This window comes from Emys orbicularis, chromosome 1, assembly GCF_028017835.1.
Source record: "Emys orbicularis isolate rEmyOrb1 chromosome 1, rEmyOrb1.hap1, whole genome shotgun sequence".
NCBI classification, from domain to species: Eukaryota; Metazoa; Chordata; order Testudines; family Emydidae; genus Emys; species Emys orbicularis.
Window position 1 is genome coordinate 333,250,034 of NC_088683.1, and position 12,929 is coordinate 333,262,962.

Consider the following 12,929-nt stretch of genomic DNA (forward strand, 5'->3'; position numbering starts at 1 on the left):
CATTTTGTTAAATTGTTTTCTTCTAAATCACATTCATGAATTATAAAGGTAAGAACAGGGATATCTGGAAAACGAAATCACTAACAAATCTGGATTCTCAGCATATCAGTTCTTCAGAACATTTTTTTACATTCTTCACCGCGTGATGCCTAACATTTAAGTGGCTGGCACCCACATTTAAAAGCTCTTACTTTATAGTAATAAAGTGCAAAAAAGATAATTCATTAAGTGACATTACTCTGACATTTTCCTAATAGTTTGTGGAAAGATCCTTGTGGGAGTCTGGTAGCTGGCATGGGGTTGGGTGTGATCTGCTCTGGGGGAAGTTGTCATTCTAGATGTTTAACTGACCTGTTCTTGGAGCTGGTAGCAAGGTTTGGGTTTCAGGAAACATAAACTGTGGTGTCTATTAAGCCACCACCAAAGCAAAACTCGGAAATTATAGCAAATGACCGAAGGCGATTAAAACTCCAACGCTCCGGAAAGCTCTGTCCTAAGGGAGAGGCCAGATGCTGAGGTCATCTCACGCGTGTGCCCTGTGGCAGCACTGGCATCACAACGTATTTTCGAGGGAGCTGTTCAAAGTGTTTTGAACCGAACTGGTGGGTGAGGTGCATGGAGCCTGGGAAGAGCGGGAGTGACCCCGAGGGAAGGGCTGGACTAGTTCAACATCCAACCCACAGACCAGCAGGGGAAACACGGGGCCTCCGGTGAGCGGAAACAAAACGTTTCCCACGGCGAGAGGCAGGGCGCAGCCCCGTGTGGTCCCCGGCCCCCCGGCGATGCCATCCGAGCGAGAGCGGCCGGCAAGCCCTGCCCCGGGATGGAGCCGCCCGGCCCGGCCCGCAGAGGGCGCAGTGCGGAGCGGCTCCCCGGCAGCAGGCTCCGGGGCTATTGCTGGCGGTTCCCGGGGTGAGTCCCGGCGGGGAACTGCCTGTCAGGGCTCGGGCGGCAAGCCCGGGCATTCCCCGGCAAACGGACCGCGGGGCCGTCGGCTACTCACTTTACGGCATTTTCCGCGAGCGCCGCACACTGCGAGCCGGCCCCGGCGTCACTTTACGGCAGCTCCTGGCCATGGCGTCCGGGGGGTTTGAAAGTGAGCGGAGCCTAGAGGCGCGGAAGGAGCGGAGGCGGCGGGAGCGGGAGGCGCTGCTGGTGCAGGTGAGAGCCCGGCCGCTGCCTCCTGTTGCAGCCCCGCGTGGGAGAAGCCCCCTGGTCCTCAGCCCGCCTCGCCTCTCCGCCATCCCCACGGCCAGGGTGACGCCCTCTGTCCTCCAGCCCCTCTCCCTGCTCTTAGCCCTTGGGGGCACCGCTCCGTTCCCTGCTCTTATCCCCTGCCCTGCGCCCTGGCTCTGCCTCCCGCCCCCACGAGTCCCTCTTTCTCCCCTCGCCCAGTTTGACCGGCCAGAGTCTCCCCAAGCTAGCTGTGTACACAGGCCGGGCACTGGGTGCCAGGAATCATAGAATCATAGAAGATTAGGGCTGGAAGAGACCTCAGGAGGTCATCTAGGCCAACCCCCTGCTCAAAGCAGGACCAATTCCCATCTAAATCATCCCAGCCAGGGCTTTGTCAGGGAGAGCAGCAGGAACTCTTTCCTTAGAGGTTTTTAAAGCCAGGCTTGACAAAGCCCTGGCTGGGATGATTTAGTTGGGGATTGGTCCTGCTTTGAGTAGGAGGTTGGACTAGCTGACCTCCTGAGGTCCCTTCCAACCCTGATATTCTATGTCCTCTCGGCTGCTGTGGAGTCTCCGGGGCCATGAGGTGGCTGTCACACTCTTACATTGGTGTAGTCCCTCGGCAGCCCCTGACTATTTCATTGTTACTTACATTGCCAGAGCCCCATTGTGCTCCCCAGCATACAAACACAGAGCAAAACACAGCTCAAACAGCAGGACCTACACGAAGAAGTCCCTTCACCCACAAGTGAAATGCAGCCATCTCTGGAGTGAGGCCTGGCAGCTGTTTTTAACAGTGTATCAGGGAAGTTTAGGACAGGAAGGAATGGTTAATTTAGCCTTTTGGAACTTGGAGAGAGAGAATGTAGTTAGCCCTGGTGTCATGGGCAAGTTGCACTTTGAGTAACGCCCTGCTTATGCAATGCAATAAAGTCCTGGTTTGAAGAAGATATTGAAAACTTGCTAGCCAGAGGATTAAGCTTGTTAACCCAAGGCCAAATCAAACAGTGTATGGTCACCTAGCCATGAGATTGAGAAGCAACACACCATTGTGAACATTAACCCTGGGAAAGGGAAGAGTGCAGGCATCCCTACCAGTGTGTTGTCCCTGGATCTAGTTGCTGCATATTTTATACTGGCCTCATAACTGTATGACTCAGATGTCTCATACATTTGAAGTCCTCTTCCACCATTTATTTGGTGGACCTCTGTGTTGTAATTTCCTGTGCTTGCCCCTGCTGCTGACCCCTGAAGCAGTAGCATGAAATTGTCATGGTGGTTGTCAGTTTCATAGATGTCTGGGGTTTTGAATAACAGCAATGAAACTGGCCAGTCTTGTCAAGTTCACTGGATTTGTGAAAGCTTTGAGCAACAGCAGAGGCACTGAATCTGTCTGCAGAGGGTTACTTAGATCAGTGGCTCTCAACCTTTCCAGACTACTGCACCCCTTTCAGGAGTCTGATTTGTCTTGCATACCCCCAAGTTTCACCTAACTTAAAAACTACTTGCTTACAAAATCAGACATAAAAATACAAAAGTGTCAGCATTTTTTTATTGAAACATTATTACTGAAACATAGCTTACTTTCTCATTTTTACCACATATTTATAAAACAAATCAATTGGAATATAAATATTATACTTATATTTCAGTGTATAGTATATAGAGTAGGATAAACAAGTAATTCTCTCTATGAAATTTTAGTTTGTATTGATTGCACTAGCACTTTTTATGTAGTCCGTTATAAAAATAGGCAAATATCTAGATGATTTGATGTACCCCTGGGAAGACCACTGCGTATCCCAGGGGTACATGTACCCCTGGTTGAGAACCACTGAGGCTTCACAGTCAAGATTATTTTTTGCATCAGTGAAGGCTAGAAATTATGTATCTATTTTTAACTGGAACTTGAAATTGACAGTTTCCCCTTGTAAGTCATCAGGGAAACATCATACTCTCCACCTACAGTTAACGGGACTGGTTGAATTACCTCTTTTTGCACTTTATTACAATAAAGTAAGAACCTTTAAATGTGGGTTTCAGCCACTTAAATGTTAGGCATCACACTGTGAAGAATTAAAAAAAAAAATTGAAGAATTGATATGTTGAGAATCCAGATTTGTTAGTGATTTAGTTTTCCAGTTATTCCTGTTCTTACCTTTTTAATTCATGAATGTGATTTAGAAGAAAACAATTTAACAAAATGAGTGAAGAATAGCAAATTGTATCCTGGAAATGTTTACTTTTGTTGCTTCAAATCTAAGAATGGGCGAAGTTTGTGTGTAAATCTAATGGAAGAGCATATTGTGAATTAATTCTATAAACTATACTAGAGTAGGTATGAATGTGGTTTTAATCTTGACATGAGGACTGGCATGGTAACAAATGGGACTGAATTAAGAGCCTGCCTTCCCACTGACTTTTAGTAGATGATCTAGATTCTAGAGCCTATAATACTTTGAGGTATATATCCAAATAAGTTGTATATACAAATATCTTTACTATTTATTTATTTATAGCTTGCTGGTATTAGAGAATATATTGGCTCAGAATTCTCTCTTATATGAAATCAAATTCCATTTTATAATCTTTTTTTTTAAGTTTTACTAAAAGCAAGTGGTACATTACTTAGACATTGTTATAGGTGATTGTAAATATAACTGTCCCACTAACAATGCAAAACTATGTTCTCTAATATGCTACCCCATATTTCAGTGAAATAAAATCATTGGTCTTTATCTCTTCTGTGCAACTTTTTATAAGCTCTCTGTTCAAAGCGCTAGAAGCATCTGTAAATCATAGAAATAACTTGTAACCCATTGTTCGGTTTAGGAAAGCTTTTTAGATTTGCCATAAATGAGTGATATAAGTAAAAGTGCCATTTCTTTCACAGATTTGATATATATATAAACACACACTCAAAATCTCCATTGTAAGCCTGAAGCTTGTTCTCTTACATGAACACAGCTGATTGAAGGAAATTCTTTTAGCCCTTAGGACCAAGTCATACGTGTAGCCAAAGTAATTTTGTTTCACTAACATTTGTCTTGAATATGCCTACTATGTTTGAGAATCCTGCAAATTGAAAAGAACATAGATTTTTGAAATATTTTGTATATTCAGATTGAATAACTTTAGCTGTCACTAGAGCCAGGATTTTACTGTCTTGCTCTGCCCAACCACTGCAACACATAACAAAGGTGTTGATCTGGAAAAACAGGAAGCTCGCATGTAGGCCATCATTTCCCAATGCATCATCTCTTCTTAGTGTCTGCTTTCTAAATTGTAAGTTCTTTGGTGCAGAGACTTATTTTTATATCTTGTAGAGTGCCATGCACATTGGCAGTGCTTAGCAAACAACCATTTTCCACTGTATATAGACTCCTACTTTTATTAGCAGCTTTACATAAGATAAGTGGTTCTTCTTACAATTCTCCTATGAAAACATAGTTTACATTTTTTTAACTATAGCTCATATCTTCCCCAGAAATTGGGCATATGGGTCAAGATAAAGTATTTTTTTACTTTCCCTCCTAAATTATTAGTTTTAAGGTGATATATAAAATACTATGTAAGTTAATGTCAAATTAAACACTTCCTTGTTGTTTTATAATACCTGGATTGCAGTCTTCAATGCACTGCAATCTATTTTTAAAAAATCATGTGAATTAAGATTTAACCAATCCAATGGCATTCCTGTGCATTAGCATTAGCAATGCTATTAGAGGAGGTATTACTGTGGTGGCATTGCAGAAACATCAGAACAGTAAGACACAGCTGCTGTAGCAGTGAAGAGGCCAACTTTGAAGAAGCATTTAGGTGGCAGACAGAGAAGAGATGTGTGAGGATTAGATGCTGGTAGCGTCTGCAGGATATTGAGTTTGTACTAGAATCTGTGTGCTACACCAAATAAATAGAACACTTTGAATTTTGTGACTACAGTTCTACCTTTGGGTGTGGTGGTTCATCACAAGAAATCCTTGGTGGTTATGTAGGCTCTGGAAGTCTCTCATATTTATATTCCACCCTTATCCATAGATGTCTGCACTTCAGAAGGTGCTCATCAGCTTTGTTGAACAGTGTTTGCAAAATGTTTTTGAGGTCCCAGGACAAAACTAAATCTAACAGTTACTTTTGAATTTTCTTATTTATGGGTTGAGATGTATCAGTGTCTTCCTGTGGAAACCATCTATTCTAATATTTTGACTTCAGTACTGTGTGCTGTGTTGTATTATACAATGTTTGTGAAAAGTTAATATCAACTTCTAAAAAATATGTCATGAATAAATATAGCCACTAGGTGGAAATCTTAAAAGCACATATGCAAATTTTCAATAATCCAGAAAAAATCAACCCAAAACTCTCGCTCTGTCTTTCTCTACCCCCCCTGTAATAATAATAGGCTCTAAATTATTATAATTTACTTTGGTAGAGACAACATTTACTTCTTCCATCAACTGATGACTTAAAGCAGATTCAGATGATTTAAAGGCTTAGCTGATTCAGTGGTGACCTCCTCTGTATTGCTTTTAGGTTTTGACTGTTGACCTTTCATTCATTAGATACATGTTGGCAGAGGTTTTGTATCTAGTAGGTATGGATAGAGCTATGAGCAGTTTAATAAATGGAACTCCTATCTGTGTATTAGAATTTGAAACCGGTAGCAGTGTAGCTCCACAGTCATGCTTCCCAAATGTAAATAGGTTGTTTTATTTGTTTTGTACCTTTGAATTTAGATGTATTTTAAAAATGCCTTATTTAAGAATTTCAGGTAATTTAGAAGTTCTTCCTCTTGTTTTCTCCAACTCAATTATTAAATTTGGTAAGGAAGATATTCAATCATATTCAGCACAACACACCTGAGAATAGAGGGGATTCAGTGTAAATACAGATAATCCTGATAAGTATACTTTGCATGTCACTTAACACTAGAGCTTGAAAAATCTATTTGCATGTGGAGAGTAGTTAGCTTTCTTGGGAAATTGCCATCAACTTCCACAGAATCTAAATGTGTGTGTGTGTGTATGTATATATGTATATATATATTTGTTTTTAAAACAAGAGTTTCTAGCCCACTTGGTTGTAAAGAAAAATCTTCCTAATATGATCTGAATTTCTTTCTAAATTTGCAAACATAGAACTCCGGTATCTCTGTTGATCATTTTTTGTCCACCTATATGCTGCAGTCAAGTGAAAACTGTCTAAAATCTTGTTTTTTTTCATTGCTGCTGTTGATACTCTGGGCAGCACTGAAACTTACAAGAATAACATCAATTTCATTCTGTTGCAGGTTGGGAAAGCTGTGAACATCAACAGTTATAGGCACTAGAGCTATTCACTGGGGAGGAGGATTCAAAAGTAGAAGCAGGCGAGAGGTAGATTTGCTAGCACGTTGAAAGTATACACACCTACTCTACACTAGACTTTTAGCAAACACCTTAACAGCAAAGCTTTTATCCTAAGCAAGACATACCTTCAGAGGGCAAAGGGGGTCACATCCTGTCCTCCATCTTCATCCTAATGGATTGATACAGAAATTCAGAGTTGAGATTAATGGATTTTCTTGGTCCTATGTTTTTTTTCTTTCCTCCTACTTTGTAGGGGTGAACTAGCCTTTAGCTATGCAAATCAGCATTACTTTGAGAAGTTGTCTGTTTGCTACATCACCAACTCTATTCAAAGTCCATTAAGCATTTTCTCACATGGAAGCATTGTAATGTATTTGCTGCCATGTCATTGCTTTTTCTAGCATCGTTTCTGAAATGGAATTGATCTCCTTTCTTCGTTTTGCTGACATAGAATAAAATCTCTTCCTCAAAACCACAAATGGAAACACTTGTAATTAGCCCTCTGATGCCAGGAGATAAGATTTCTTAGTGGAGAATGCTAATGTGCAGACTTCAGACTTGTTCACACCAAAGGGCAAATTAGTTTTAAAATAGCATTTGATGAAACAGCTAAAAAAATTTTATGCTTATTTTAGGTCAAGTGATTATCTCCCTTTCCATATCATACCATTTGCTTGGAGGTAATACTTTAGTTGAGAATGAGTTCCATTTTCCATTCTAATTCCTCTCGTTATGATTTTTTTCAAACAAATTCCTATTTGCATGAAACATTTTATGTTTGGTCTCAGCCCAAAGGTGAATTTTTAGGAATGTCTGAGCAAAACTGGTAGTCTATTTTGAGGTATGAGTAGTCATAAAAAGATTTCAGTGCTATTCTGACTGGAATCTTATGCACACGTAGCTCCAAAACAGCTGAAGTTGGAAACTTTGAATTTGGTTTGTTCAGTGAGGAAAGAAAAACAGTCCATATTTGAAAAAAAAATTAACTCAGTATTTTTAAAGCTTCTGAAGATGGATTTTTCATCATCTATGCATTAAAATATTATATTCTTGATGTCCTTAAGCTAGAGTAGTTTAAAATTCTAGGAGTGTGCTGACTTGCTTCAGCTTTGACAAATACTGCTTTAAAACCTAAAAGCAAAAGTTAAATGGTGTTATTTTTAAAATAAATCTGTTTACAAAGTAACTTCCTACTGTTGTATTTAGAATCGGATCCAAAGCTAATTGAAGTCAATGGGTTTCCACTCAGTTGAGTGGGCAATCATTTGTGGTACTGAGAACATGCTTGTCCCTACCAAGTCCCTATATCTTCTGAGCTGTTTAGCTTGTTAATAGTAAGGTATTTAAAGCCACTTTGCTACGTTTATTATTTTTTTCTTCATTGACCTTGTTCAGCATATTGTTACAATACTTCTATCAAGCATCTGGAAACTGATAGTGCATCTTTAATTCCCACTATTATATTTGTATTTATTATTTGGAATGTCTATCTTTATTTCTACTACGTGGTCTTTAATGTAATCACGTAATAATGTTTATAATAATGCTTTCTTTTGCACCATCCCTTTTTCCATAACCTAACTAGTTTTTACTATACAGTTGGTAACAATGAATATCCCTATCCCATTGAAATAAGTTTATCCATCCCCTTTTCTGTGCAAGCGATACCCTGTGCTTTTCAACTTCAGCAGTATATAAGAGATGCTTCAAGATGAAGGCCAGAATCTTTCAGCACCCATATTTGGTGCCAGATTTTCACCTCCTTTCTTATAATAGTTGGGGATGGTTGAAATAATGAGGGGGTAAGAGGGGAGAACTTAAACTGACAGTAAGATAAATGAATATTGTAAGTCAGTGGTAGAAGAAGCTAGCTAGATTTGAACTCTGGGATGCTGCAAAATGTGTGATCTGCCATCCCATAGACTCTGCCGGGGTAATGAGGCATAGACAGTACCTGAGTTTCTAATATAAAAGCCATTCAGTAAAACTTCTTCTGTCTTTGGGCTGGTGACATATGGATGAAAAACTTTCCAGCATTTATTATAAAGAAGTAAAAAGGTCCAAACTAAGTTTTCAAAATAAAAGTTTACTATATACATTTTTGTGTTTTGAAAAGGCAAACAAATATCAAAATATCTTTTCTTTTTCTGCTGCAAGTTCATGTAGGAGGAGCCTGAGTTAGTAGGAATTGTAGTAGAAACTACGCTCTGTAGTCATATGCCAATAAAACATGAGGAATATCAATACAAAATACCTCTGTAGGTATATAAACAAGGCCTCATCTGAAATTGCAGTTTTACATAAATATGAAGATGTATGTCTGTGAAATAATGTGAATACCATTTTTACCATGAAATACTTTTATTCTACAGTATAGAATGGTGCATTTGGCTTATCTATTTTATTTAGATTTGTATAAAAAATTGGCATAAAAGATGTGCTTTCTTTCACTATTTTGAAACAAAAAGATGGTTTCATGGCTGATGCTTTTTGATTTGGAAAGCTGAAGTCCTTACCAGTAGTCTGACATTGATTCTTATATTTTATATTCATTGAAAAAATAAGCGAAACCTTAAAGAATTAATTTATAAAACTATGAATGACTGTATTTAGTATACTGTATATGAACTTAAAACAAACTGAAATTTGCACGTTTTTCAAATGAACCCGTCAGTTATTTTTCTTATAAATCTGGCTGTTGGTGCAGTGGTTGATACTTTGCTCGAAGATATAATGCCTGGCCATTTATTTTTCACTTGGTTTTATTATGGAGAATTCCAGAAATGAACCTTAAATCTGGGATTAAGTGCAAGACAACCACATAGTGTTGTTGGCTCTGCTGCCCCAGAGGAGAGGCAGAACTATTTGTTATGCTCTCACCCACAGTGATTTGTACACTGGAACACTGAGCATTTTTCTTCATTGTTCTTTCACCAAGTCAAGTCCCCCTTGAAGTGTTTCTGTATCCTTGACTCTCACCTTTGAAAGAGGTGAGGTCAGCATCATTAACTCAATATTGGTACACCTCTACCCCGATATAACGTGACCCAATATAACACGAATTCGGATATAACGCGGTAAAGCAGTGCTCCGGGGGGGCGGGGCTGTGCACTCCGGTGGATCAAAGCAAGTTCGATATAACGCGGTTTCACCTATAACGCGGTAAGATTTTTTGGCTCCCGAGGACAGCGTTATATCGAGGTAGACGTGTATATTAAAAAAATGCCGGGAGGATAATTTAGCACCCCAAGGGATTTTAACTGGCATCTCAGAGATAATCACCATCCTTTTGAAAAATGCTGTTCTCTTCCTAATAGACAATTATATCTCAATTCTAGAATGTTATAGGGTGGTTTTCTATTAAATGCTGTAATTTTTAGAAAGACAGGGTGGACCAATGCCTGTTGGTGAAAGAGACAAGCTTTCAAGCTACACAGAGTTCCAGATGAGACTAACAGAAGTTAATCCAGTAAAAGCTATTACCTCACCCACCTTGTCTCTCTAATATCCCAGGACCAATGGGGTTACAGAACAGCATCGCAAACAACAATGGAAGATATCGTAATTTTAAAAGTAACTTCTGTAGAATCCTACAGGTTTCCTGCCTCTTAAATTCTGTAGCGCCTTCCCATTGAGCTTTCTGAGGGAACCTCATAGAGCTTGCCTACGCTATATTTTCCTAAATTTCCCAACCATCGCTCTACCCCTGGTAGCAACAATGGGAGTACTGCTGTAGATACGGTGCTGGTGCAACTGCCATTTTAATCGCCATGTTGTTTAGATCTGCTCTGAGCAGGATTAGATGACACCGTGGTTGAAATTCTGGCAACTGGCCCACACTCATACATCCACAGGCATTGAAGCCGTACTGGTGATAGCAACAGCAGGAAACATTGAAGGGGGAAAAAGACTGATGTAGACCCAGCTGTAGTGCTCATGACAATAGTGGAGGGAGGCAGCCTAGTTGGAGATAGAACAGAGGTGGGCAAACTACGGCCCATGAGCCGTTTTAAGTTGGCCCGCGAGCCGCGCCACGTGGCTTGGCCCCTCTCTGGCCGGGGCGCAGAGTTGGGTCCGCACCACGCAGCTCCCAGAAGCTGCGGCATGGCCCCACTCCGGCTCCTACACACTCCAATGGGAGCTGCAGGGGCGGTGCCTGCAGATGGAGCAGCGTGCAGAGTCGCCTGGCCACGCCTCCGTGTAGGAGCCGGAGAAGGGACATAGCACTGCTTTCGGGAGCCACTTGAGGTAAGCGCCGCTCGGAGCCTGCACCCCCTGAGCCTCTCCCCACACCCCTACCACAGCCCCGATCCCCGTCCTGTTTTCTAAACCCCTCAATCCCAGCCCAGAGCCCTCCTACACCCCAAACCTCTCATCCCCAGCCCCACCCCAGAGCTCGCACTCCCAGCTGGAACCTGCACCCCTTCCTGCATCCCTGCCCCAGCTCTGATCCCCCTCCCGCCCTCCAAACCCCACGGTTCCAGCCCAGAGCACCCTCCTACACCCCAAACTCCTCATCCCCAGCCCCACCCCAGAGCCCGCACCCCCTCCTGCACCTCAACCCCAATTTTGTGAGCATTCATGGCCCGCTGTACAATTTCTCTTCCCCAATGTGGCCCTCGGGCCAAAAAGTTTGCCCACCCCTGAGATAGAAGATGGTTAGCAGCTGCAGGGTGATAAGGGGAGCAATCCCAGGATCCCTTAAAGCTAAGACCCCCTTCTGTGTAGCCAAGCATATCTAGCCCCACATCTTGTAGTAATGAGGGTTGGGACAGCAACTTCTTCTCTTTGAGGTATTCATCGGGGCTGAGAGTTGAGTGGAGGGAGACATTGAAATAGAGTTTCCTGAATTTTATTGTGTGGTGTTTTTTTCTGATGGGGCTATAAAAAACAAGGTGCTGTAAGTTTTGCATGGATTTAAAGATCTCCCCTGTCCTTGGCGAAGTGCGTCCTTCTAAATTAATAGTGCTGTTATAATACCTAGCATTTTTATAGCATCTTCCAAATAAGGATTTTAGAGCTCTTTACAGACATTATAGAATTAAACTTCACCTCATCCCTGTGACTGAGGGAATATTATCATCCTATTACAGATAAGGAAACTGAGGCACAGAATGGGTAGGTGTCTTTTGCAGGGTAAGACTGTAAGTATGTTGGGCAGCATGGTGTCCAGTTTCCTACTACACAGTTGTGGCACTTAGTGGTGCTGTATGTATCTGTATATTTAAGAATTAATAAAGCACTTTGGGATAAAAGGAGTTAAATGTAGCATACTATAGTTATGGTTAAGAAACTAAAAAGGCTGTCACAGTGACAAGACTTAAACTCCTACCATCCTGTGCATTTTATCTGTAAGGGTGAAAGGATAAATTGGTGGATATTTTTGTGGCATTACAAAGAATTAATGAACCTTAATTTGAAATAAAGTGCTTGAACGGCTCTGGGTTGAGAGATGTGAAACTATTAGATTTAGCCTCTATAGCATAACCTCCCACTTCCTCCCCCTCCCCCCCAAAGCAGATGTGGGGGTTTAATTATAAAATACAGAAAGGGAAGAAAAGTAGATTGATGCCAATAAGCTCTGTGTAATTTTAATAGGCAAGTAGAACAGGAGGTCATGGTCTGAAGTTGAGGAAGAAAGTAGTGTAGACAGTTTTTTACCCATAGGAATGGCTGAAATAATAGGAGAAAAACTTACACTGACTGTATAAAAAAGTGAATATTGTAATTGAGTGCTAGAGGGAGTTAGGTACATTTTTGGAGATAGAAAGGATCAGATGTTACAGCTACTAGCTTGCTTGCTTGGTGTTAAATTGATGATATGGGCCACAATGTAGTTCCTAAAACTCCCTAGGCTCCTGTGTCTTTTCATTTGATGTGAATATTGGTGGTTCTTTGGCCAAGATATGAAATTTAAAACAAACCTTGCCTCCTGTTTGATCATGTCTTTTCTTTTTAACAGTATACTGATTCTTCTTACCTATCCTATTTCATCTAATATTCAGGGGATCACAGTACTTTAATGGTCACTGGGCTATGCATTTCTAGTCCAGACACTTTTGCCAAAGTTAAGATCAATCTGTTGTGAAGGATGTGTATAATCTTAACTTCATTTCACTTGATGAATGTTTAAATAGATTTTTATCGTCTGAACAAAATAGTATTTTTATTACGTAAAGTATGTTTTATATTCATATGTATTTGACTATTCATAATGTTCCTGGACCATTGCTAACCCTTTCATCTAAATGAAGCTGTGTTAACCAGTGTCTGCTCCTCCCTGCAGTGAGGTAGCTCTTGGCTGGGGGAACTGGCAGCTTATGGCAGATTTCCTGTCATAGTGGGGGGATGAGAAGCAGGGAAAAGGCTGGTTTGTATGAGGGAGGTGGAAAGGTTCCTGTTTTG

General features: G+C 41.0%; 1 protein-coding gene across 1 annotated transcript in view; it reads left to right on the plus strand.

The window, feature by feature from the left end:
• Positions 1-1,064: 1,064 nt before the first annotated feature.
• The window catches only part of CWF19L2 (CWF19 like cell cycle control factor 2), a 177,674-nt gene continuing 165,809 nt past the window's right edge, over positions 1,065-12,929 (plus strand). The window contains exon 1 of the mRNA XM_065411158.1: positions 1,065-1,161. Within this exon, the coding sequence (XP_065267230.1) occupies positions 1,075-1,161 (87 nt within the window). The 5' untranslated portion in view covers positions 1,065-1,074. The remainder of the gene's footprint in view (positions 1,162-12,929) is intronic.